This window comes from Oryzias melastigma, linkage group LG22, assembly GCF_002922805.2.
Source record: "Oryzias melastigma strain HK-1 linkage group LG22, ASM292280v2, whole genome shotgun sequence".
NCBI classification, from domain to species: domain Eukaryota; kingdom Metazoa; phylum Chordata; class Actinopteri; order Beloniformes; family Adrianichthyidae; genus Oryzias; species Oryzias melastigma.
The window spans coordinates 5343377-5370271 of NC_050533.1; the positions used below are offsets into that span (position 1 = coordinate 5343377).

Genomic DNA, 26895 nt, shown 5'->3' on the forward strand with positions numbered 1-26895 from the left:
ATTGTTTTCCTCTTAAACTTGGCGGATTTGTTCTGAAACATCAGACTTTTCTTCCAAGTGACTTATACTCCGATACGACTTATAATCCGTAAAATATGGGAACTATCTTTGTCAACATTATATTGAGCGTTTTGCAGCACCTCATCTAAAGTATTACTGAAGATAATAACATGAACAGTCATCCAGTTATTCAAACATTCACAAGTGAAATAAAATACTTAAATATTGAGTTATAATTTGAAAATATTTGATTTCAATCAATGGGAAAATCAAATCAAACTTTATTGATAAAGCACTTTTCATATTACGGTAACAAACAATCCTTTAAAGGCTAAACTGACCTCAACTCTCCCTCAAGAATAAAACTCAAAAAGTATTTATAAAAATAGAAACTAACGTGGAACACTCTCATTTATAACTATAGTTTATTTGCATAATTATGATTTAATTAAAACAGTACAATTGCAAAATTGTGATATTTTTTGGACATTTCAATAAAGTTTTGCTCATATGTGTAAAGGAAATGCAGCTATTGAGGTTTTCAGTGATGTGTAGGATAAAATTCAAGCAGAAACTTCCTGAGACCTTAAAAAAATACAGTTTGAAAGAAGATTTTTGTTCATTAACATGAACTCAAAAATGTGGATTCAGTAACAAAACTTGGTGTTTTTGGGTTGGATTTCCTGTGTGAAGCTTTCTATTCAGTCAACGCAAAACACAATACAATTTTAACTTTTAATTATTTGTATTTTTCCTTTGCAAACTTCTTCATCCGATTTTCATTTGGACCTTTCTGTCTTCTAAAGATTTAGTTTTCTGTACAGCAGATGAATGAAGCAGCACTGAATTGTTTATGAGTAATGTTTCTTTATATCAAATAATCTTAAAACATTTACATTAATTTTATATTTTTTTAATTACATCAATTATGACTACTAAATTGTTGTTTTATTTCTTCTGTTCTTACCATTAGGAGTTTTTTTTTTGGTTCTTGTTGATGCAAATCAACACATAAATAAAATGTAACACCGACTAAACTTTAATAAATTGAAGATAATATTTGGCATTTACTCGATGTAAATTAATAATTTAGCATAACTTCTTACTGTAGTTCCCGGCTGGTATTTAAAGTGAAAAAAAATAAAAAAAAACCACAGATAAATAACCCATGAAGTTTTGATTATTGCACCAAGCTGATGATAACCATGGTTTCCTTTTTTCAGCTTTTGCAAACTAAAACAGAAGAAGCCAGAATCCAGCAAAGAAAGAGTTAACCTGCCCTCCTCCTCCTGATGCTAAAAAAAATGGAACCTGAGATGAAAAGTTGCAGTGCTTTGAAAGTATTAGAATTATGCAAGAACAACAGTAAAACTGCAGTGTTTGACTTTTTAAAGTCTATTTCGAGCTCTTTCTTGCATTTTTTTCCACACATTTTGCACTAAAAAACAAAAAAGGTGAATACACTGAAGACTTTGCTTATTACCAGCAAACTGAGAGTCACTGTGACCGTCGAGATGAAGGCTCTCCTCATCACATCATCATCAGACATGAACTGAGAATGAAGCAGGAGACAAATTCTGGCATGATGTTCAGTTTGTGTCACTGAAACTGTCCGTGCAGGAAGTTCTGTGTGGAATACATGAGCATGAATATGAATGATGAATTTGGTTTAGACCAGGATCTGCAACCTTTAGCAGTGAAAGAGCCAATCGGGCCGAAATTCTTACTGATCAAATCCAAGTTGGAGCCACAAAGTCTGTTACTCTTTATATTTTGATTGAATAAAAATGTAAAGAGAAACAGTGATTTTTCAAAAATATATATCTTTATTTATTTATTTATTTGTTTACTTTTGACAGAAGTTTGTACGAAGTCCTTTCAAAATAAAAGACGCCATGTCCCGGACAGAATCACTCCAGTGGAGCTAGTGCACTCCTATGAAAAGTTTCAAACATGTCAAGAAAAAAATGACATTTCGTCTTGTTATACCTTAGGTCACATGTGTCAAAGTCAAGGCCCGGGGGCCGGATCCGGCCCTCCGGGTAATTCTATCCGGCCCCCCAGATCATTTTATTCTATTGTTATTAATGGTCAGATGTTATCTTGCACTTATTTCGAACTTGTATAATTTTGACAAAATACATTTTTATGGAGAGTAAAATATTGAAAGTTCTTTAAAGTTTAAGTTGATTTATTCTGGAATAATATTCCTGCCTTTTTATTATTCATAATTATGTTAAAAAGTTACGGTTTTAAAGTTTTAAAAAGGGGCATTCTGCTAGCTTTTTGGACTATTTTGGCATTTACTGAGAGTTTAGCTAAAATTTCAGCTACATGCTAGCTGTTTTGGTTAATTTAGGATTTTTAAAAGTTTTTTAGGATATTTTAAAGTTTAGCTATTTTTTCAGCTACATGCTAGCTGTTTTGACTAACTTGAGTTTTTTTTTGTTTGTTTTTTAGGCTAATTTGGCAGTTAGCTAATATTTTAGCTTCATTGTTTTCAGCTATCAGCTTCAACATTTTCAGTTATCAACTTCAGTGATTTCAGCTATCAGCATCAGCTTTTACAGCTATCAGCTTCAGTGATTTCAGCTATCAGCTTCATCGTTTTCAGCTATCAACCTCAGCGTTTTCAGCTATCAGCTTTATCGTTTTCAGCTATCAGCTTCATCATTTTCAGCTATCAACTTCAGCGTTTTCAGCTATCAACTTCAGCATTTTCAGCTATCAACTTCATCATTTTCAGCTTTCAGCTATCAGCTTCAGCATTTTCAGCTATTAGCTTCATTGTTTTCAGCTATCAGCTTCAGCGTTTTCAGCTATCAGCTTCAGTGATTTCAGCTATCAATTTCAGCATCTTCAGCAGCCAAATTCAGCTTACAGAATTCACACTAGCATTATCACACATAAAGTTAAATATCTAGTTCATAATTATGTTAAAAAGTTACAGTTTCAAAGTTGTAAAAATGAAGTTTTATTATGTTCAATCAATGTTTATCCTGTTCGGCCCACGACCTAAGGTATGTTTTGGATTTTGTGCGATTCAGTTTGTCATCCCTGCCTTAGGATGACTTTTGCTTTAAATTCTGATTAAATTGTTGAGAAAACAGGGTCGCGTGACGTCAGCGGGGATCTTAAAACCTGGTTTACTTCTAGGTGCACCTCAGCCATAAATTTATGAACTTAGCAAATCTAAATGAAATCATTTAGTACTTTTAAAATGTGGTTTAGACCAGAGGTCTGCAACTTGCGGCTTCTCGTGTGGCTCTTTTATAACCCAATGTGGTTCTCTGGTTTGAAAAAAAAAGTTTATATATTACAAGTTGCTGTAGTACTCCAACAAGCAGTTTAGCTTTGAGTCGGTCTGAAACAGAGAGATTTTAAATCAAGTGTACATCAGTACCAGAATTCATATTTGAACAAATTCAAGGATTTAAAACATAAAGATAAAGTAAGGGTCACTTAACCAACTCTGATTTAATTGTAATTAATTAGATTTACAAATTTCATGCACCACAAAATAAACTTTTTGTTTTTTGAAATCACTGCTGACGTCACACTACCTATTATTACATGTTCTGCATTGAGATGTGGTAAAGGATGTCTTTTATTTTGAAAGGACTTCATGTGAACCTCAGTCAAAAGTTTCCTATTTTGAAAAAATGCTATTTTCTCTTTATGTTTATGTTTTATTTATACCAGAAATCAATATTTCATTCATAATTATCAAAAGCAACAATTAAAAATTTGTGCGAATACGTGTCTTATTTTTCTAATTTCTAATTAGTCAAGGTTCCTGTTCTGCAAGTTTGCAAAAGAAAGCTTCCTAAAAGAGAGCTGAATAACACCTCAGATAAATAAAGGAGAGACTGCACCGGCGTGGAGACAAGATCTAACCCAGACGAGCAGCGATGCATTTTTGATGTCGCCTCTCTGCTCCAGCATCCCCGCGCGTCCCCGGTGGAATAACAGCGCCACCAGCAACCTTCCATATTGCTTCAATTTACCCCATGACGTTTGCAATGTGTAGGTGTTTGCGAGTCTCCGCGGGTGCGCGCGGAGAGGAGGAAGACCAGGCAGGCAGGCGGAGGAGTAGAAAGGAGAGCAGAGGAGAAAAAAGAGTCTGTGAGCGGGGGAGAAAATGTTCCCCCTCGTCTGATAAATATTTGAGGAGGCTTCTGAGGAACGGTGATGCAGTCAGAGACGGGCCTGTTAGCGCTGCGTGTGTTTGGGTGATGCGGGGAGTCGTCGGGTTTGAACTAATCCAGTCGTGAGTAAGTGAGTGCGGAGAGAGGGAGCACTTCCACTGTTTATTTATCTAGAAAAACAAAACAAACAGGAAGGGAGGGATGAGGAGGAGGAGAGAGGCAGAGAAAGAGGCTGACCGGGTTGTCACAAACCATTAGACAGACGGGCGCAGCGCGCTCTGCCCCATGTCAATGAGAAACCCCGCGCGTAAAAGCGCGTCCACGGACGCTCTGAGGGAAAAAAAATCTAGCTTTGTCCGTGTGAGAGAGAGAACCTGTGTGAACGAGGAGGAGGAGAAATCTCAAGACAGTGATGAGAGGAGGCAACATGCCCTCATTGTTTTGAGACAAAAGGAGCTCCCTCCGCCGCGGAAAAACGTTCCGAGCGCGCACATGCGCCCTGAGCGCACCGCTCGCGCATCGTCCAAACATCAATAAACTGATTTTCAGCCAAAATGCTGTAAAACAAGCGGAAATCAGATGAAGAGTAAACAGACGCGTCTGCATGCGCGCCACCGTGGGAGATGAAGTTCCAGATTTCGGTGGCTCTGCTGTGCGCAGCTGATGAGGAGACAGACAGACAACCTAACAATGTCTCAGACAGACAGACAGACAGACAGCTCGAGGCTGAACTCTCAAAAACTCACTTAGGGTTGGAGCTGTTCCAGTAAACCGCGTGTCTGTCAAAGATGATCTTCTCCTCGGCCCACACGGACACCCAGGACAGGACGGTCAGCAGCACCACCTCCATCACACACTTCTGCCCCAGCTGGCACATCATCGGATATCCGAGGGGGGGAGGAAGAGGAAGAGGAAGGCTCACTTTCTGACTGGAATCAGGCTCTGCAGCAGAAATCCTCTCAGGTGCATCAATGTCCGCGCGCGCGCGCGTCTCTGGACAACTCAGCGGTTCACGGATGGTTTACGCGGCCTGATAAGAGATCCGACACCCCCCGGGGTGTTTCAAGTCATGCTGGACGTTTGGAAATGGACTTTCAAACTTCTGCAGCCGCCGAGGGTTCACACGTCATTCACGAGCGCGTCTCCTCTACGAGAGCCCAAACTTTTCCCCCATTACGCGCTCCCGGGGCCGTGGACGCGCCGAATCCAACCTGTCCCGACGTGAACTGACCGCGCTCCAGAATTCATCCGGATCTCTTGACCCTATCGGTGCTCAGCGGCGGATGGGAGGCAGCGTCATATTTCTTTACCGGATGTTTGGATCCGCTTCTGTCGCGCCGAATCTCCGGTTTTGGTCCATTTTGTGAGAAAGAGCAAATCCGGATTTGAGAAAAAGATATTGCCTCCTTTCCCGTTCAGCTGCTAAAACACGAGCATCCTCTGGCAGATCTCTCTCAACTTCCCTCCGCGTCCGCTGGCTCCGCTCTCCGCGCGCCCTCTCCTCCCGTGCGTCACCGCGCGCAGCAGCTGGACGTCGGTTTGTGACCGGAGCTCCCGTGTAACCCGCACCTATGGCGGCAGCATCACTCAATTGCACCCTGATTTGGTGGAAGCACACACCCCCCTCTCCCCTTCTGCCTCCTTCCCTCTCTCCCTCCCTCCCTGCGCGTGTTTCTCTCAGCGCGGGCGGGGCTGTGCACGGCCTCCCTGCGCCGCGCGCGTCTCCTCCGGGGATTCTGACGATGCGCAGGCGGCGAGAAGTCATTAAAACACTCATTAAAAGTAATCCAGCTTTAAATGTGTTCCGCGTTTCATCACAAATAAGTGACATTTTCCCCAGAGATCACTCCGGTTGGTCAACATTTTACCAGCTTTGGCTCAAAAGTGGATGTTTTTACGCGCGAGAAGTTTAATTTTTACGCACAGGAAGTTTATCTGCTTGAAGGTTGAAGGAAGCTGTTTGTGAGTGTGTGTGTGTGTGGGGGGGGGGTAACAATCATTTTCCATCAGAGTCCATTAGGCCCAAATGGCAAGCGGAGGCAGCGCGGAGCTTAAAGCCCGCGAGCCATCACCACCCCGCAGATATAGCAGTGCGCGTCACGCGGCGCTGCCACCCATGATGCCTCCGCAGCAATATATCCATCTTATGTATTTAGCCGTCGCCTCTGGGGAGGGGGGGGGGGCAGAAGCAGCCATAAAAGCCTCTGCTTGCTTACACGTGTCGATATGCCATCTTCTTCTGCGGAATGAGCTCCAGCGAGGATCAATCCAATCTCAGCCAGATGAGAATTGATTCGAGGAAGTTGTCTGCAACAACTTCATTTGGGGAAGGAATCGCCGCGTTGACGAATGGAGGCGGAGGAGTGCAGCTTACAGACCCCCTGAAACCCCTCCGAGGCGATGTTAAAGTGAGCCATTCTGCAAACCCCCCCACTCTCTCTCAGTTGGCTCCTTCATGCAAAGTGGCCTACTTTTTCCTCCGCCTGCAAAGTAATGCCTGTAATTTTGGCTGTGCGCACTCAGAGAGGGAACACATGCACCCCATAACCCAAATACAGCTGCGTGTTGTCTGCCTCTCTCCATGAATTATTCAACATCTGTCTGAGGCATGCATATGGATACAGGTGCAGGAGACTCTCCTGGCGGCATATTTTAAGACATCTCGCCTTCATCCATTTCCTCCTTTATGTCATTAAAGTCTCGTGTGAGTTCTTGATAATGCAAAACTGGACAGAAGAGGCCGAATTCTCCCCCCCCCCCCCTCTTTTTTTTACGCACCAGGTTTGGATCCGTGAGCTTGTTTGCTCCTTGATTAGAGGCTGCAGCAATAATGTAAATAACTGCTGCCAGATGTGGAAGCGCCACCTGGTTTCATTTAGTTTCCTTGGACCCAAAAGTCTTGATTTTTGCATCATTTCAATGATGCGTTTTTCACTTTTCCAAGCCAGAAGAGAGAGAGGGGAGCTGCTCTGTGCGCCACATTAGAGCGCAGCAGAGTGAACAAGAATCTGAGGCATCAAAGGCGCGTAAACTCCTACCTGGAGTTTCATGATTGACAGAAAAGGAGAGATTTTTTTTTCTTACAAACTTAAATATTTAACAGCCTGGTTGCAAACTTGACCATCTTATCAAACTTGGACACCTAAAACATTGTTAGTGAAGCTCTGGGACAATCTCCACCGTCAAGGTTTTTTCTTCCTCCAAAGGAATGGACTGAATTCCAAAGATCACACTACATGAGCCGCTGGCATTAGTCAACAAAATCCAGCTCCTCTCTGCCACAAACAGACACCGCTGGGCTTAAATCCCCTTTTCTCTCTTTTGTCCCAAGATTTGAAGTTAATCCTCTTCACTTCTCTGTAAGGACTCCCGAGAAAATAAGTATAAATCCCAAGAAAGCACTTGAGATCAAGCAGGTAACCATTCACAGGAGTGAGTCACCTTCTCTCTGCAGGCCCACATCGGGGCAAGGACTCCCCCTGGTGGACAAATGTCTGCATGACACGGTAAGCTCACATTTGGTTTCTAAACACTCTGGTGCTTAGAAAGTACGGATGACATAAAAAAAAAAATATTCCCCAAAAAATAATATCTGTGTGCACAAATCATTATTTTGTGACTAAAAATAAGTATTTCGTGGACAGAAAGGAGCATTTTATTCAGATTTTCTGCACATAAATTAGCAGTTTGAACGCATGAATTAACATGTCGTGAACACAAATTAGTGATTTAGCATAACTACTTATTTGTGGACACAAAATGTTAATTTTTCACACAAATTCAGTGGTACAAGATACTAATTAAAAAAAATCGTTTTTTGCAATGAAATACTAAATTGTTGCCACAAAAATGCTAATTTGTGTACACAATACTACTAAAATGGCCATTTTGGCCACAAAATATGAAATAGTGGTCAAAAAAGTTGAATTTGAGGCAAAATATTAAATCGTGGCCACAAAAATTCGTATTTATACACAGAAAGAGCTAATTTGTCTGCACAAAAAACTACTAAAATGCCATTTTTTGGCCAGGAAATATTGAAAAGTGGTCACAAACTTTGAATTTATGGCAAAATCCTAAATGTAGCCACAAAAATCCTTATTGATAACAAAGAAATCTTATTTGTGCCTGAAACATCCTAATAAAATGCTAGTTTGTGCACACATAATAAATTATAGCCACATAATGCTAATTTACGCACCGAAAAAGCTAATTTGTCTGCATCATATCCTAATAAAATTGTAAAAACTGGACACAAAATTCATAACTTGAGCCCATAAAATTCTAATACATTGCTAATTTGTGGTCACAAAATGCTTATGAAGTGCCCATTTTTGGCCACGAAATACGAAATGGCAGTCACAAAATTTGAACTTGTGGCAAAAATACTAAATTGTGGCCAGAAAAATCCTCATTTGTGCACATAAAAAGCTAATATGTGCCAAAGCATCCAAATAAAATGCTAATTTGGGCAAACAAAATAGTAAATTATAGCCATAAACTGCTAATTTGTATGCAGAAAATACTAAGATGCTAAATTGTGCGCTAAGAATATAAAATGGTAATTAGCAGCAAAATACTAAATTGTGGCCACATAATTATTTGTGCACATAAAAAGCTGATTTGTACTCACAAATTCTAAATTGTGGCCACAAAGTACTAATTTGTAGACAAAAATTTACTTTTGTGCGCACCAGCAACTATTTTTGGCCACAAATCAACACGCAATTAAAATGTTGTGCACACAAAAAAGGTTGGAACACAATTTAGTAGTTTGCAATTTTCTAATTATAGCCACAAAATAAAACTGATGTTTGGCCCCGACTACTAAATTATGGCCACTGAATTCTGATTTGTGTGCACAACACCCTAATTAAATGCTGATTTGTGCAAAAATACTAATAGAATTGTCCTTTTTGGCCAATAAAATTATAATTTCATCACAAAATCTTAATTATTTGGCAATGTGTGAATAAGAAATTCAACATGAAGCAAATTTGTGCACAAAATCCTGATTAAATGCCAATTTGTGGCAACAAACTACTAAATCCCAAATTAATAACTTGAAGGACGTTTTTTCCCCCCAATCTATCCATCGCTCTGTAAGAAAGTGAAAGCTCAGCATGTGGGAGTTCTATAAAGTTTGGACTTGAGTGAACGATCTCCGCAGAAAGCCCCTGAGGGAAATGCAAGCTCAGATGAAGTCAGGATTTAAGGTGGGATGAGCACAAAGTCAGAAGTACAGTAAAATATATCAACAAAAAAACCAAACCCTGCTGGTAGTAAACAGGTCAAGAAATGTGGGAAATGTTACAAGATGTTAACGGAGCGTCACAGGAAGAGGAAGAGAAACAAATGAGGCCAGATGGAAGAAGAAAAACCAAAGATTTATTGAAGGCAGCAGAAGATGCGGAGAACAGAATGGCATAAGGAGGGGGGGGGGGGCACATACAGACACACTGCTGTGTTCAGATAGGTTTAATGACTTCGTGTTACAAAAGATCTTTTCATATGTCTGCACTGTTTATCAAAATATACATGTTCTGAACGTAAAAGTGGATAGAATCCAAATTATTTTGTGGTACAAAAACATGAATATATACAACCATCGACCCTCGTCATACGTTTCCCCGCCCCGCCCCCGTATAAAAAAAAGAAAAAAAAATCTTCTACACAGTCAACATCACAGCTAGCACTGCGCTCGATTAAGCATCCGTCCAAAAGCGATCTCTACCAAGACCTCGGATAAAGTGAAACAAAAAGCAGTACAGTATACTCGTTACCCCGGAAACCCCACGTGTGTTTGCAGGACAGCAGGAATGTGAAGAGGGACTGAACAAAACCAAAAAACAGCAAACTTTGGTCCTCAACAGCATCAACCGTCTGCAGCTACATGCAGCTTTGGGCTCATGCATAAGAGTCTCTTACAAAAATACAAACAGTATCTGTTTCTGGAAACTGGCGGCGCGCCGGAGGCCGCCGCCCATTAAGACTTGGGTGTGATGGACTCGGGCTTTACGCCGAGGAAAAGTGCACGAACGTGCCCCGCGTGGGGGCTTTGTGTGAGGATGTTGCCCCTCTGGAATTCTGTCATGTAAAAGAATGTGCTGCGTGTTCACAGACCAATAAAAGGCAACTTTTCGGAATGAAACGTTAAAAAAGAAAAATCTGACAAAGGGGGGTAAACAAAGCCAGCTAACTGGGCTACTTCCAACCTAAGATTAAAAAAGTCAAGGCACTACGTTAGCCATCAAAACCAGCCGCTAAGACGACTTCAGTTCACAGAGATACACGTGAGCTCTAACTTTAAAAGAAAACGAATATATAGTTGTACACGTATAAACATAATGTGGTTAAATGAGGGAATACAGCGCCGCACCTCCAAACAAGATATGAGAAAGCTGTAAATACAAAGAGAAGTTTATGTCTTTAAGGGATTAAATAAGCCACTTTGTCCTCTTAAAAAAAGCTGGTGAATTCAAAATGTTTTGGCAGAAAGTTTCTTAAGACGAGCTGGTTAAAAAACAGAAAAAGGCGGATAGTGGTCTGGATCCCGAGGAGAACAAAACGAGGATCTGTCCAAGCAGCTTCTGACTGGCCTAAAGGAACGGAAACGCTTTTCCAAAAAGGCACCCGGGAACTTCCATTGACCTTGATGGGTCTGACACTTTTGTTTTTTGAAGAATGTTGCTATTTTTTTTTATTTCATCACAAATTTGTTGGGGAAAAATGGTTAAGTTGCAGAAATGTATCTGGCAAATTTGGCAAAATTCATACAAGTTTGTGTGAATTCCTGAGAAAATGTAAAAGTGTCGCTCCACACTTTCATTAATCATAGGTGTCGAAAAGGTTCTTTTTTTAATAAATCTGAATCCCTTCCAGCAAAGGGATTAAAGAAACAACATCCTTCAAAAAAAAGAAAAAAGAAAGACATTTGTAGCTGACAGTAACATTCAGGTGGAAACAGCTTGGAGGAGGAAGGAGCGGCACTCAGATGGTGGACTTGGAGAAGGACACTCGAAGGTGATGGTTCTCTCCCAGGTCGTGGTTGTGGAACTCGATGAGGCACTCGATGGCCTCCTCCACCGAGCCCATCTGGATCAGAGCCATCTTCCGGTCCTTCCTGTGAAAGATCAGAGTTGTGAGAACTCCTCAAACGTGTTTCCCTCTTCTGTCCCGACAGCTCTGGAGGACGGAAACACTCCAGCATCAACTCAGACCAACAGGTTCTACTAATCAGCTTCTGACTCTTACTGAAAGAACTTGAAGGCCTTGACTGTGGCTCCTGTGCTGCCGAAAAGCCTCCTGAGATCGTCCTCCATCACAGAAGGCCTAAAACAGAAGAGGAACTTATGAGAAAGGATCAAACACAAAACACGTGAGAATGAATCCGATCGGGTTTGTGGCTCCGATCCAATCCAGTCATTTGATTTTGAGAATATCCAAAAACCAATTCCTGATCTGACACATTTAATTTAATAAACATATCCAGGTCTTTCATCTATTTTTATTTGATCAACCTTACTAACACTAAATCAGCTCTTTTTGGCTGTTGACCTCTATAATGAGGCTTAAAAGTGCTCTCCGTTGGTCCTTGCCACATTTTTGACAATTTAAAATAAACTTCCTGAAATTAAGGTCTAAAACCGTCTGTGTGCTGCCCCCTACAGGTTGAAACAACGTATTACAGTTGAATTTGGTGAAGTACCACGTCATCACACTCTGATGATCCAGTATAAAAGACCCGCCCATCTTTGATTCTGTAGCGGTCGGTCGTTATCGTGTTAGCTTTAGCTTAGCTCGTATGTGTTTTACCTTCAGCTGTCAAAAATCTACTGGTGTGCACAAGTTTCCAGTGGACTTGGAAGTTTGGAAACAGTGGTTCGGTGCATTTGGTGCATTAGTCATGTGAGAAAGTTTGGTGACTGTAGCTTTAGCATCTTCAGAACCAATAAACTTTTATTCTCAAGTGATTCCAATGGCATTAATATATATATATATATAAATTAATTAGTTTCTTTTTAAATCGTTGTAGCGTTAAAATGATGATTAGCATTCATGACTAGCTCATATCAATGGAACCATTTATTTGTTTTTGAGACATTTTTATAAACAACTTTTCCCCCCAGAGTTGCACTTTGTAGACGGTCCCTTAGCAGTCGTCTCGGAGTTTAAATCTTATTTTTTAAATTGTATGCAATGACTTTTTAGGTCATTTGTGTTAAGAAAAAACAATAAAACTGCTTTTGTCAAATGCAAACATTTTTTAAATGGGATTGAGCCTGGAAGTCTGAATCAGTGAACATCTTGCTAACTTTACACAACTGTTTTTGTGCGTCTCCTGAACAAACTAGACGCGTTTTCTGCTTTGCGGCAATTAAATGATATGCAGACTTCTATTAGTGTTTATCTGGAATAATAAGCTTGAAACTAATATTACTCATCATAAAAATAAGACTAAAAGAAATCATTGATCTGGATTCAACATTCGGTTGAGTCTGAAACTACAGGATCAGATCGGGACACCAAGTTCTGGACTGAAAACAAGGATCCTTCAGCTGTACTCACGGGATGTTGGAGAGGTGGAGCGTCGCAGAGGGGGGGAAGATGTTGGAGTAGTTTTTGGAGCCGGGCTTCTTGAAGCGATGCAGGGGGGAGTTGCTGTAATCCTTGGTAAGGCCCTGGTCCTCGTGACCCTCTCTGGGCAGCTGCACGGTGGTGTGCTTCGACAGAGTCACGCGGATCGCCCTGCCGTGAAGACGCTGGCCATTCAGGTGGCTCATCGCTGCAGGAAACCAGCTCGGTTAGGAACACATTATTTCTATTCAAACTTTGTTTCCTTAAACATAAAAATACATTTCTAAACCTGAAAACCTCCAAACCACAATATTACTAAACTAACTCCTTTTGGAATCTACGGAGGTCATTTGGGGCTCATCAATAATACCAAATGTGAAGGGGCGGGGCCACACTAATTGTAGATTTTGATTAATTAAAGAAAAAAAAAACTTAAGGGGACAATTTTTCCTTCTTGTAGTCAGGAGGATATTCACTTATTGCTACATCTCAGAGAAAAAACAGAAAAAACATGGATTTTTAAGAAAACTAAAAAAGGATTTTCCAAAAAGCATCAAGAATCTTACAGAGTTGAGCCTGTGTGCCATCAGACATCTGGACCAAAGCATTCTCCTTCTTGTTGAACAGGATCTTGACTCTCATTACATCGCCGTACACACCTACGAAGGAAGGAAGGGCGTCAACGTGCAACAAAAAACCCTGCGACACCTGAACAGGAGCCACGCAGTCAAACACAGCAACGAAAAAGGTCAACACCAATTTAAGAAGTCCTAACATTTACTGCTCTAATATGCGAGTCGTGTGATTGAAATGATCATTGCACTAGTCTAGTTTTACTGTCTGCTCAACTCTGGATGAAACCTCTAAATCCTCATTTATACAGATGACAGCTAAAATGTCTTAAAGGGAAAAAGTTGTGATTCAAAGACAAAAATCAGCCAGAGCAGTGAGAGGTTCAGATCTAGATGATTGCTCTATGGTCATGGAAAAATCTGATTACGAGGCCAATCGGAGGCCCGAGTGAAAACATGCAGAAAAACATCTAAACATGCACATACCTACATTTGCATTACAAACACCAAAATAAAGATCTTGCGGCATAATCAGAGGGATATGCCACAGCTGGATCTTAAAGCAGCAGCATTTCATGTTTCTGTTTAAATAATGACTTTATGAAGCCCCAGAGGAGTGAAAAAAAAATTATATTTTAGTTTTTGTGGTTCATTTATGAAATGACAAAAATGCTAAATTGTGGCTCTTTTTGACCAAAGTGGTTTGAGAGAGGATTCAGATTCTTTACTGAAACATATTTTGCTCAAATCAAGAACTTTGACGTGAAGACAAGCAAAAGCGAAAGTTAACTAATCGACTTTTTAAAACGGAAGATTTCTCTTTCAGTTTAGTTTAGCAGATTATTGACTTGATAAAAAACCATCACCTAGAAAACAGTTCTCCTCCAATCATCTTTTAAACCATTTTTAAAGGCTGGATCTGGATTCTTCCCCTACCCCTCCAATTGAAGGGGCATTTTAAGGGAAAGGGGTGTCTAAAATAGTCTTTTTAAGGGTAAAGTGAAAAGACTTAGAGCTCTGTATCCCTCCGTCGGTAGGGCGAACTGTGTCGCGCAGAGGAGAAACAATTCTCTTGATGTGGGCGCGCTCTAAAGCATGGAAGTTTACATTTAAATGTAAGTAATTACTTTCTGCTGTAGCATGACCTTTTTAAAGTTATAAAACTTATGTGGTTATTTATATTCAAGTGCTGGAAGCTCCGGGCTCATGCTAGCAGACTGGCGATTATTAATTACGTCATCGAACGAAAGTAACGTCCGAAATATTAGACAGTATATTTTCATAACCCTCCGTTTGGAGGGTTAAACGAAGGGGAAGGGAGAAGGGAAGAATTCGGATTGGGCTTTCATTCAAATTTAAGTAAATAATTTTTGTTGACCATTTGAAACTTATTAAGCCAAAGTTTTTATGCATTTCTGAGGGATAGCAGCTCCACGCTTACATAGCTGAGCAGCAACTATTGATGATGTCATCAAGTGGAAGTGACGTCCGAATTTGAAGACACTATTTTTTCATAAATTTCTAGTTTTTGAGCAAGATACCATCAACAAAAACCAAACAGTAGATGGATCTTTTCTCTGCCAGAGGAGGCATCAGAATGGAGCGGAGCAGGAAGCTTGAGGCCCGCCCAGTAGATATTCTACGCTACAAATACATTTGATTTGCAACGTTTTTAATATAGAAATAAGCTTAAAACTACATTTCTGATCAAGTTTCTTTATACATGTTCTCCATCATCTGAAAAATGCTAAAAAAAACAAAACATTTTTCATCAGAGGCTCTTTAAAGATCCTTCTGAGATCAAGGAAGAACGATCTCCATAGAACTGCATCGCAGTAATGTTAGATTTGTATCATCGCTTTAAAATAAAGTTTTGTATGGAAATCCAAAATTAATCAATCTTAAAATGCCCTTATTAACACAAAATAAAGACCTATAAATGGTCAATTAGAAACCTAAAAAAAATAATATTTTATAAACTGTTTCATTGGCTGACCAAAAATAAATAAAATTAAAATACTAGTGCAGATGATAAAAATGTTTTTTTCTTACATTCTGGAGCTGAACCAACTCTGTCACCATCACCTGGTTAAAAAGAGCCATTTTTTTCCTTTCCCTAGGGGTAAAAACTTCCCTGTTTCTCAGAGGTTTCCTGCCTCATTCCTATTCCAAGGATCTCTGCATTTCCAATTAGTGGGAATATTTGTCGCGGTTGCACCCTTTGAAGATAAAACTGCACATGCTTTTGGCTGAGAGCCACAAATCCCAAAGTTTCTCAATGTTAATGAAATGCTGCCGCTTAGAGTGGTTTCACTTTCTCCAGAAAAATAAAAATAAGAACCACACAACAACCAAACCAGGTTATCCAGACCCCAAAACAAACACCCCCACCCTTCCCCCCGTAACCTGATGATGAACTATCAGTGGTTAAACATGAAGCCAACAACATGAGACAAGACATGCCCACCTCGCCAGGTAACAGTAGTAATAAAATAAAGGAGATGAAAGGATGATAACGTACCGAAAAGAATAAAGAGGCAGTGTGGCGTAACGCTCTTTAGAGACAGCAGGGGGGAGCAGCGGGGCAGGGGACCAAAAGGGAGAGGGGACAGGGGAAAAGAGACGGAGCGGAGTGGAGGACAGTGGAGTGGAGTCGGGACATGTCCGTAGGCCACAGGCAGCGAGGTCCACAGGAAGGCCACAGTACCATGGAGGAAGTAGAGGCATGAGGGATGAGGAGATGAGGAACAAGATGGAGAAAGGTGGGAAAGGTGGAAGGAAATATCGTGGTATAATCAGGGGGGGGGCAGATGTGCCAATGTTGTGACGTCAAATATTAAAACCAATTTGGGGGGAAATCGTATGAATTAGAGAGAGAGGGATGATGGGAACAAGTGGTGACAGTCACAGAGGGAACAAATGGTCATGGGGCGTGCAGTAAGTTGGCAAGATATAAAGGGGGATTTTCAAAATAAAAGAGGACAGAAAAAGAGGGGAAGAAGGAGGACAAAGTCAGGGAGAGAAAAAAAGGAAGTAAAACAAAAAAAAACAAGGTCAGTATACACAAAGAAATGTGCTTCAGACAGTAGAACTGGCTAAATTAAAATGCACTGTCACTATGGGAACACTAGAAGAAAAAGAAGAGAAAAAAAGATTAACAATGAAATACAGAAAAAAGGCAGAGACAATATTTACTTTTAAATTACACCCTAACTTTAACTTAAATTCAATAACAGTAAATCAATTTTCAAAAAAACATCTAAAATCTAGCAATCACTAGAATAAACGACTTGATTACACCCCAAAAATAATGAAAACATGATGTAATAGTAATGATAATATTACCCTTCTGAAAAAGTAATATTGTCTCTCCAACAACTCAAGAATGATTTTAACTAATGGACAAAAATGAAGATATGAAATGATAAAAGTTCTTTTTTTACAAAAAGAAGTTAGTTTTTAAAAAACAAACTTTAAATTCACAGTGAACAAAGTGGCAGGTCAGAAATGCAGCAAGTCCTGAAAAAGAAGAGCGTTTTTGGACTGACGACACCCGTTCGTTTATACGAGCAGTGACTTATGTGACCGTGGTGAGAGACGGAGAAAAAAAAACGCTAGTTTGTCGTAAGACGAGTAACTTAAAATTTCAGTGAAAACAAAATGACTAAACTTGAAAGCTGATAACAGACTTGATTTTGTTGGTTCTTCTGGCGTACTGACCTCAGGGTTCAGATTGCTGACCAGTAAGACGTTGTGTCCCCCTGTGGCAGCAAGTCCTGACAGGCCCAGTCTGGTGGCTGCTGCTGCGGCAGCAGCCGCCATGCCAGAGTGGCCCACGCCCAGGGATGCAAGAGCACCGGGAATGCCCGGCATAGACAGACCTGAGAGGGAGAAGACTGTTTTCAGCTTGGATGAGTGAACCACAAATGCAGGATTCGGCTGTCAAAGTCACAGCAAAAACTTAAGCCGTCTTAGTTCATAATAATGACAAAAACATCCACATTAGCATGAAAACGCTGCGAGGAATCCTCCAGAGAACAAGGTTTATGTTTTTTACAGAAACTATTTTTTGTTGAATATGAGCAGCATTTTTTTAGACTTACATATCTGAGCTCTTTCATTACGTGTTAAGATGTGTAAAACAAAAGTGATGAAAAAAACTAAAGACATGCAAAACCTGACCACGTTTGGGGTGAATCAAACGCGTTTATGTCTGATAGTGATAAATCGACCTTCGCATTCGTTTTTCTGATCGTCCAGAACGATCAGGTGACTTGTGGGTGGATTTATTGATCTGATGGCGGTTTTTCTGCCATCACCTTAGTGTTTAAGCCAGGGGTCGACAACCTGAGGCTCTGGAGCCACATCCACCTCCATTTTGGGCGCTTTTTCTTTTTAGAAAAATGCAAACAAGTTGAATAGAAAATGGTTTTGTAGTATTGGCTCATTTACATTTGGTTATTTATGCTTAGATTTTTAACAAAACTGAGCAAAAGGATGGGAAAAGGTTAAATCTGCTATTGGATTATTATTAGAATGACATCATCCTTTTGCATTTAGTATTTTACACCAAAGTTGTTTTGTTTATATTCACTAGTAAAAGGAGAAAAAGATGAAGGAACAACAAAGTCACAATGATAATGTTTTTGCATTTTTTGTTCAAGTAAATCTGCTGCAGCTGGAGGATCTTATCAAATACAGGATGCATTTTATTTTGAAAGGAACTAGTATGAGCTGCTTTCAAAACTAAAATTAATTAATTCAAAAAAAGAAAAACTCAATATAGATTATTTTAAAGCTATATTTTATAAGTGAATGGCTTAATGGCCACAAAAACATAAATTAAGAGTATTTTTCTAACTTTGCGGCTCTCGTTGGATTTCAGTCCACATGAAACTGGATCATATGGCTCTTTTAGCATTAAAGGCTGCAGACAATGGTTTAAGCAAACTAAAGCAACACACTTGATCACTTTTGAGCAAATAACCCACAAGATGTGCACATTTTTTTGAGGAAAACCACTAAAAATAGTAGCGACTTTACAACCAAAATATGTTAATTAACCCTTTAACACCTGAGACGTCACTGGTGACGCATAAACACAAAATCTTTTACATACTGTAACTTTTCGACCGTTAACAGTAAATCAAAGAACATAAACACAGGAGCTCCGGTGTTGAAGGGTTACGAGGAAAACTTTCACTAACCTGCTGCCTGCTGGATAGCAAAGGTTGGGGGGAAAGCGTGCGCTCCACCGTAGGGTGAGGCTGAGATTATTCCTGGCGCTGATCAAGAAAGAGAAGACACATCACACGTCATGAAAGCTGCCAACGCTTATGAGGGAGAAAGAAAATCCTCCAAGTAATAGTAAAATCACCAAAAGCAGCCATGGCCTGGTGGTCAAGAGAGGGCTGCGAGTCGGCAGTGGGCAGGTCAGGGCGGGTGTAATCCCTGCTTTTGTCATTGTTGTACTTGACGTTGAGGCTGGTGAGCTTGGAGAAGCTGATTCTGAGGGTGCAGCAGGCGTTGTAGATGTTCTGGCCGTCCAGTGACTTCAGAACAGAGAATTACAAGTTTACAATTTAATCAATGGTGTAAAAGTAACGCTCTAAACTGCTGCTTTAGACCAGTTAAACCAGGTACCACAAAACCACAAAAGACTGTGGCTGAAACCAATTGACAGAAAAATGTGCTGAACCAGTCCTACCAGTTTAGCGTGCTGAGAAGTCATTGCATCAGAGTACTGGATTAGAGCCTGAAACTGGTTGTTCTTGGTGAAAGTGATGATCTTCAGCACAGTCCCAAACTTTGAAAAGATCTACACAGGAGATCAAGAGAAAAAGGCAGTTTAGTTTGTTATTTACAAGCACAAAAGTCTCAAAATTGAAGTACATTTTAACAAGATTTAGTCACATTCCTGCGGTTCTCATTGGTACAACTTTGTACATTTCTGCCACTAGAAACAAATGTCTTCATGCTGCACAGAAGAATAAAGCATGAAAGGCCAAGGACAGGGTGTGCCAATGGTCAATTGAAACACCAACATCAAGATAACACTGAAATGCACTGTACCTGGTGCAGAACATCTAGGGTCACCGGGTAGAAGAGGTTCTCAACAATAACTCGGAGCACAGGACTTTGGCTGGTCCCTCCTCCCATGCTAGCGGCGTCTGTGGAAATGGCCATGCTTCCCATCCCACCGCCATGGAGGGCATTGACTGCCTGCAGAGCTGCTTGAGCGCGCTAAAGAAACGGACAAAGATCACTTTAGATTGGCTGGAAAAAGCAAACGGAATTAAAAACTTGAGAACATTTTGACTTGGGCCCATTTATTCCATATGCAGGTAACTTAAAACCAAAATTAAAATTTGCTTTGGTGTTAAAACACTACAAACACCCCATGTAATAAAACCTTGAAGTAAACACACAAACATTTGATAGTGTAAGATTTGGTTTAGTTTATGACAACATTTGTAACCCTTGCACTACCCTAGGCATGCTTACTTTAAAAGTGGGGTCATCTAGACCCTGCAACACAGCACACTGAACTGTTTCTAACCCTGTCCACCTTTGTTATGAGAGGAATCACACACCAATATAAGGGTCGGGTCATCTGGACCCCATAAGATAGCACAAGGGTTAAAACAACTTAAAAGACGAAGATTTAATTCAAATAATTTGGATGTGACAGGAGGATTCAAACCTTTTTGTTTCCTTTCTTTAAGTCGTTTTATTTAGAATCACACAAGCGAACAAATCATTTTGCAGACAATACAGCAAGTTTGGATGATATATTTTTTATAAAGTCCTTTTCTCTGATTACATTTTTTACTAGATGCTACAGTTCCCTGGTGGTAGAGGATACATGTTTTATAAAAGTATGTCAAAAAGGTTTTTTGCAGCAAACACAAAAATGCTCGCTTTGTTATGAAACTGCAGGATGAAATTCTATCGACGACAGGAAGAAGGAGCGTTACACTTACCACTTGGTTAGGAGAGTTGTCCGTCTTGAGCTCCTTATGGGTGGAGTACTGCATGTAAATGGGGTGGTTCCTGATGACAGGGGTGACGGAGGAGTAGTAGCTCACCATCGTCTGAGCACACTCCTCACTGCCAAACTCCAAGAAAGCCTGCAGAGGAAAGACCACAAAAACATCTCAAGATCTCAAAATCTTAAAAAAGGTTCTACATTCAAACATTTCATTTGATTCCTTCTTTGAATTCTATATTTAAGCATAATGCACAATAATTGTCACATTCCCACTTAGCGGGTGGTAAACAAATGTTCCGAACACGCAGGTGCGATTCGCCTGTCCTTACCTGGTTTTTTCCTTTCAACATGAGCAGATTGGTGACCTTCCCAAAAGGCAGTCCCAGGCTTATCACCTCCGCCTCATTGATGTCGTTGGGCAGCTTGCGAACATGGACGACGCGTGATGGCACACCAGGGCTGCGGACGTCACCTTTGAATTTTTTGCTGTCGTTGCCATTGGCTGCGAGGGAAAACAGAGGCTGATAAAATCAGGCAGGGAACACAAGGCGCTGCTTCTTTCTGAATAATGGATTGATCGTCATGGCAACACAAACAAACACGTCAAGGACTTTAATAAAAGGATTCAACCCTCCATGGCAACCCCCCCTACCTGAGTTCATGATATAGGGTCCGTTTGTTATGCAGGAAGAAAAGAGTTCGTCGGATCCCCTCTGTAAGTGGAGAAAACACCCCCCCACAAAACAACGGTTTAATTCAGTGCAATCACTAGGACAGACATGGCAGGTGAAAAGCAAAGCTCTCATATTACAGAGCACTAACTGAAAAAGGCACCAAGTAATGCGATAGCTAAGGGAACATAAGAAACTTTTCACCGTGAAGAATTCAGTGGCATTACCAGTAAAACAAGATCGTCTCAGTTCTCATCCTTCTTCAATTAATAAATTAAAGGCATAAAGTTCACATTGTCTGCACTACAAACCGTTAAAAGATGCACATCTGCTGTCTTTTACATGAATTATTGATCTTAAAGCACACACAAACATTTCAGCAATCACATTTTGGCCAAACGGACACTAGAGAGCCTGTGTAAGTCAAACGGTGAGCCAAATGCACTGAAACACCCACAAATGTGAGGTAAACACTCCCAATCCACACTGCAGTTTACAGTGTGCGGGGTCCAGCCCATTGAACACACACAGTGATGTTTTAAGGCTGCTTTCGTGGTTCCGTGTGTTTATGCTTGTGTAAGATGAAGTACTGCAGTCACAAGAAGTGGCTAAGCAGTCTAAGCTGGGCTACATTTTACAATGAACGTGCTGTTCAGCATTAGACTAGCAGCATTGTTACGCTGCAGCACACACATATGGAGCCCTAAGGACACCATTAGATGAAGAGCTCCACAGCTCTTTATCACAGACCACCAGAGTATTTGTTAGCGTTTAAGCTAGCGTTGCCAAAGCATGCAAGCATCACCCAACCAAGTACTGAGGAGTTGAGAAAGAGAAGGCCCTTTTTTTGAAGACAGAAAAATAACTTTGAAGGAACTGGGTTGGGTAACCGAGTATTTCAAGCTTGGTTACTTTCAACACACATTTGAATGCAAATTCATGCACAGCACCAGTCCATGAAAAAGTAACACGAGTAACGCTAATGAGGTTACACTTCAACCGTTGTTTCTTTGCCTTGTCCTTTCAAGTAAACTGGTCATTAGACACGCCAAGACAAACACAGGAGGCTGTTTAATTTACAGTCATGGCCATTGAGTATGGACCTCAAATCTAATTCTGTGTTGGGAATTTAAATCAGGTATGAAATTATAACAAAAAAAAGGTTACAGAAGAACTTGAACACAAAACAATTTAGTAAAAGAATCTTAATTTTCAGCTCCTTGAACAATAAGAACAGCTGTGCATCGTTATTTAGGTGGCAATCAATCAAGTGCAACAATTCACAGATTGAACCACAATTCTTACTTTTTCATATGTTTTCATATGTTTATATGTTATGCTATTCTTTTGTCTTTTACTACATGTATGAAAACACTTCACTAGTGTTCAGCGTTACATATCAGCACAAGGCTGCCTCAAATCTGCTGGAATTACATTATCTGCATCAACTGTTGAAGAGTTAGCATTACCAAAAGACTGTTGACACTGGAGCCAAAGCTACAATGTTAAAGCAAATTAGTTTTTTCAGAACATATAACAGTAAGCAGAACTTCAGTTTTTTTTTTAATTGAAAGCACTCAATAGTTTTACTTTAAAAATGGGAAGCCTAACAAACACTCCATTTTGAAGATCTGTTTACTTCTGGTGACGGTGGCGTTGGGGCTTATTTTTAAGTCTATGAAACTCAAATCCAGCATTATTCTCATTTTCAGAGTAATAGCTACAATGTTCCTAAATTGTATTTTTACTACACTACTATATTTACAAAGATGGCAAATCAGTTATATTTACAAAGATGGCAAATCAGTTATTTTGGATGTCGCAAATATTTGTAGTTGCATTTTGGGAGCAGATCACGAGTATCTGAGTACTCTGATACTCATTATAGCCCTAAATAAGAACTTATTTTTTTTAAATGTAAAAAAGTAAAACCTATTTACCACACCCAAAAATTCACTGGCTTCAGAGTCTAAAAGTACTGATTATATTTGGACTTTGTTTAAACAAAGAAATGTAACTTCCTGTTTTCAGCAACTTCAAAATAAAGCAACCCCAACCTTTCAATTATTTTTTAGCATGCTTACACAAGTACTAAATGAGGAAATGTTAATGAAAACTCAAAATACAGGACTGTCTCAATCAATTTAAATAGCTATAAAGCTTTAGATACTGTGAACTGTAGCTTAAGTAAATAAAGGTTATACTTATGCAAAGCCAAGTCAGCAGACTAGTAAGTAAACCGTATTATTGGTGGTACAAAAAAAAATAAAAAAAACTCCATTGTCCCAAAAGAATGGCAAAATTATGGAAACGGCTCCAGTCTGACTTTATAGAAGTAGGTAAGCTGCATGACATTATCAGAAGACAAACATACAACAGGAAGTACAGCAAAAATCAGGCCTGTTTCCATGCATTGCTAAACTTCCTCCATGCTGGACTCTTACCCACGCTTACATTCTCTTGAGTATAATAACGCTGGGGCAAAGGAGAGCGTTGGGGTAATTAAATCTAGAGTGAGAGAAGTTTTGAAGACTGTTGAAAATGTACATTTCGGGAGGACAAAAGGATAAGAAATCTCACAAAGAATGAAAGACATGCTCACGAGGGCTTGTGTCTTCAGTTAAAGATGTGGTAGACTAATAGCACCTTTTAAAGAATGTTTATACATTGCTGACTCAAATGCTTACACAGTTAAGCAGCACTTTCTCACGGACAGTTTTCAGTTCCCATTTCACTTTAACTGTACTTTAGTATTTTGCAAATACATTAGCTTAATCCTAAAATAATTAAAACCTAATGTTTTTTTCCCTTCTAATTTGTATTTTGTACGCTTTACTGGGGATTCACAGACTGGCAACATCTCTAAGGAGCCACAAAGACGAGCCGTACAGGTACAGACATGTTTGTTCCTGATCAGCCTTCACCAGCGGAGGGGGGCAGGGAACCATGGCTTAAAAAGAGGCTGGAGGGGGGAGATTGGAATGTGACCACAGAATGCCAGACGTGCTATCCAGACAGGATAATTGCAGATTCCAGAAAGACGAGGCTCCACAACATCACTATTACCACCAAGACTTAATTGAGAAACACAAAAAAATACTTACAAATCAACCAGCAAGCACTAAGAGGAGAAATAGTATTCGAGCGGAAAAACACGCTTTGCAGAAATGAACAGAAGGGGTGGGGCATTTCCCTGTCGGAGACTGTGTATCAGACTTGTTTAAACATTGTAAAGACCTTTGGACGCATGAGCGGGCACAGTTGCGGGAAGACGATTACAGCTCTGGGCTGAGATCAATTCATCAACCAACACAAAGCACCCCCACCCACACAATCCGTTGACTGGGATAACAACTTTTTTATAAAGGCACACAATATGTAATGCATTCATATGTCAGCACATTTAGGGAAACAGTTGCAGAAGTTCATTATCGTTTCAGTTTTGTCAGACTTAAAAACACAACGTATTCCGTAGAAAAAAGGAAAAAAAAAACAGGACAGTAGAAGGATAAAGTCGGGCAAAGCTACAGTTTGTTAACATTCCTGTGAGGTCAACAAACCAAGTCAGGATCGCACAAAATAACAGGAAGTTTCGGCTGCCACAGGACAGGAAAACTATTAAAGTGCTACATCAGAAAATTGCTTCCAACTGAACTGACAAACAAACATGCCTCTCTGATTTTCTGCTCATGCTCTGCGCATGTACGTATTGAGCTGTGTGTCATAAATGTTTAAAGAAGCCAGTCTGCCACTGCAAACTCATTACATGAGAACAATTGTGTTGGACAGCAGCTCAGTAATTAGAGGATACTCCTAAAAACCGTCAAACACAGTCCTGCAGCTTCACTCTACACCAGTTTTGCTCGCCAAAGACAACTGCACAAGTACAGCTAACTTAAATTTAAGAAACTAAGTATAAAAAAGTAGACATTTCGATTAAAATGATTAAAATCGTCCACAAAGTTTGGAGCCTGAAACTGATCTTTTTAACCGATGCAAACAACACTGCATCATCAGCAAAATACTTAATTTATGTTAGTCCCAAATATTCAAGAAAAACAACAAACATTTGGATTATTATGCCTGGTTTATACCGGACGCGGAAACACTGCAAAGCGGATTTTGGCGTCTGGTCTATTATTTATTTATTTTGCAGGAGTGATCCACGTCAATTCTGAAAGGAAGTTACGCCAAGAAAGATGAGAATTTCTGGTCAACTTTCAAAACTTCAAAAAGTTTTTCACAATAAAATACAGTGATAGACAAATGCGATCATATTTTTGTATCTAAACAGACCGTAGAGATAAAATTACACACAAAACACACAGATCAACATAGTGATGGCCAAAAAAAAAATCTAAATAACCACAGATTGACGGAGCAGAAGCCTCTGTTGACCGAAAATACGCGTCTGGTGTGAACGGTAAGTTACGTGTATAACTGGCGTGCACTGTGATTTGCGGTGCTTCCGTGTCCGATGTAAACCAGGCGTTACACTTAGCTTTTACCAATGCAAAAAAACACCACCCTCCGCAAAATACTTAATATATTTTACTACCAAATATTCACGAAAACAACAACTAAAAGAAAACTTTAGGGGGTAGAAATCAGCTTACCTTAGTGCCAACCGATATGTCATGGACACTGCTGCAAAACAAAGAAGCAAAAAGATCAGAAATATTGAAATTAGGTTGTTTAACTCAAAATAAAGCAACAAAACTACAGGTGGAGTGTTGCCCAACCAAAGGCGGCCAACTCTAAGCTTACAAACAAAAATAGAAAAGTATTTTTCTTGTACTTACTCGATTTCAGGGACGTAGCCGGATCCCAGAGGGTACAACTCAGTGGCGTCTAGGCGGCTAAAAAAAATAAATAAAAATAGTACCAAACTTAAAAATCTGTTCTTTACACACGTGGACAAAAATATAACAACAACTTAAAAGGGTTCGTGTAAGACTAACAGATCTTTTCACGCTTTTTTTCTCCTGTTCTAACCGATCGAAATCGAGGCGTGCAGAGACGAAGTTTGAGGTAAATAATCGTTCCAGCCCCACCGATTAGATAAGTCAGAACTAGACTTTACTGATTCAATCAACATTAAATGTTCTTCGTCAACATGGCCCACCAGACTAATGAATGCGGAAATGAGACACGTTGCTTTAGCTCGCCCTCGAGTTCCCCTGGAACCAAGTTACAAAGGTGCAGTTAGCGTTCACCGTTGAGACGCCACGAGAGACCATTTTAACCACAAATAAAGAAACAAAGACGAAAAACTCCCCAAACGTTCCCCCCGCAGTGAAAAGACGAGGTTTAAAAGAGTTCGTGAGGTTTCGAGAAGAATCAAACGATAGAAACTACTTTGTAAAGAGTCGCGGTGACGCTAACGAAAGCTAGCAAGCTCCGGCTAACTGTTGCATGTTTTGGAGGAAAAAAAACGTTACGAGTTAAACTTTACGGGTTTGTGGTAAAACGAACCCAAACACACGAGGTATTAACTAACAACAATTAGTAGGATTCATTCCGCGTATTGGTCGGAATGTTGTGCGTTTTAAGGTCTTAAGTTCGGTCCTTTTTTACTTACCCGTCCATTGCACAAGAAAAAAACTGCAGGTCTGAGACGAAGGTAGGGCGGCAGACTTGCTTGATTTTCTTACAAAATGGCTGAACGGACCGAGGCGCGCGCTGATTAGTCCAAGCAGCTCCGAGAGCCAAAAGGAGGCGGGGCCAAGCACATAGGAGAGAGGGGATTGGACAGGAGGGCCGTCAATCAAGGGGAAAAGAGAGGCCGCGGCAAATTTCCATTAAATCATAACAAGAGGTTTGGCTTAGAGTTCGGAAGGATGTGAAGCTCGTAGTCTCGAGTGTTTAAAAAGCAGTGGAGTTCTCTGACATACTTTATTAAACATTAGAGTAGAGTTACATTAAAAACAAACTTT

General features: G+C 40.1%; 2 protein-coding genes across 4 annotated transcripts in view; both read right to left on the minus strand.

Moving 5' to 3' along the window:
* efna2a (ephrin-A2a) overlaps positions 1-5785 on the minus strand; it is a 136055-nt gene extending 130270 nt beyond the window's left edge. Inside the window, exon 1 of one of the 2 annotated variants that reach the window (XM_024274102.2) lies at positions 4895-5785. In XM_024274102.2, coding sequence (XP_024129870.1) covers positions 4895-5028 — 134 coding nt within the window. In that variant the 5' untranslated portion in view covers positions 5029-5785. The remainder of the gene's footprint in view (positions 1-4894) is intronic. The other variant, XM_024274094.2, reaches the window with a different exon arrangement.
* Positions 5786-11060: 5275 nt separating this feature from the next.
* ptbp1a (polypyrimidine tract binding protein 1a) lies at positions 11061-26684 on the minus strand. Of its 2 annotated transcripts, none has more exons than XM_024267851.2 (16): positions 26541-26684; positions 25762-25818; positions 25576-25606; positions 20941-21001; positions 20618-20790; positions 20281-20427; positions 19370-19540; positions 19005-19115; positions 18675-18849; positions 18505-18582; positions 17018-17178; positions 15819-15852; positions 13292-13384; positions 12717-12933; positions 11403-11480; positions 11061-11271 (listed from the first exon to the last, which is right to left on the minus strand). In XM_024267851.2, exons 1-16 carry the CDS (start codon positions 26546-26548, stop codon positions 11139-11141), a joined length of 1728 nt encoding a protein of 575 aa, XP_024123619.1. In that variant the 5' UTR covers positions 26549-26684; the 3' UTR covers positions 11061-11138. The 2 variants fall into 2 exon arrangements, with proteins under 2 accessions (XP_024123619.1, XP_024123627.1); XM_024267859.2 differs by lacking the exon at positions 26541-26684 and adding an exon at positions 25921-26280 and having other exon boundaries at positions 11139-11271.
* Between the last annotated feature and the right edge of the window lie 211 nt (positions 26685-26895).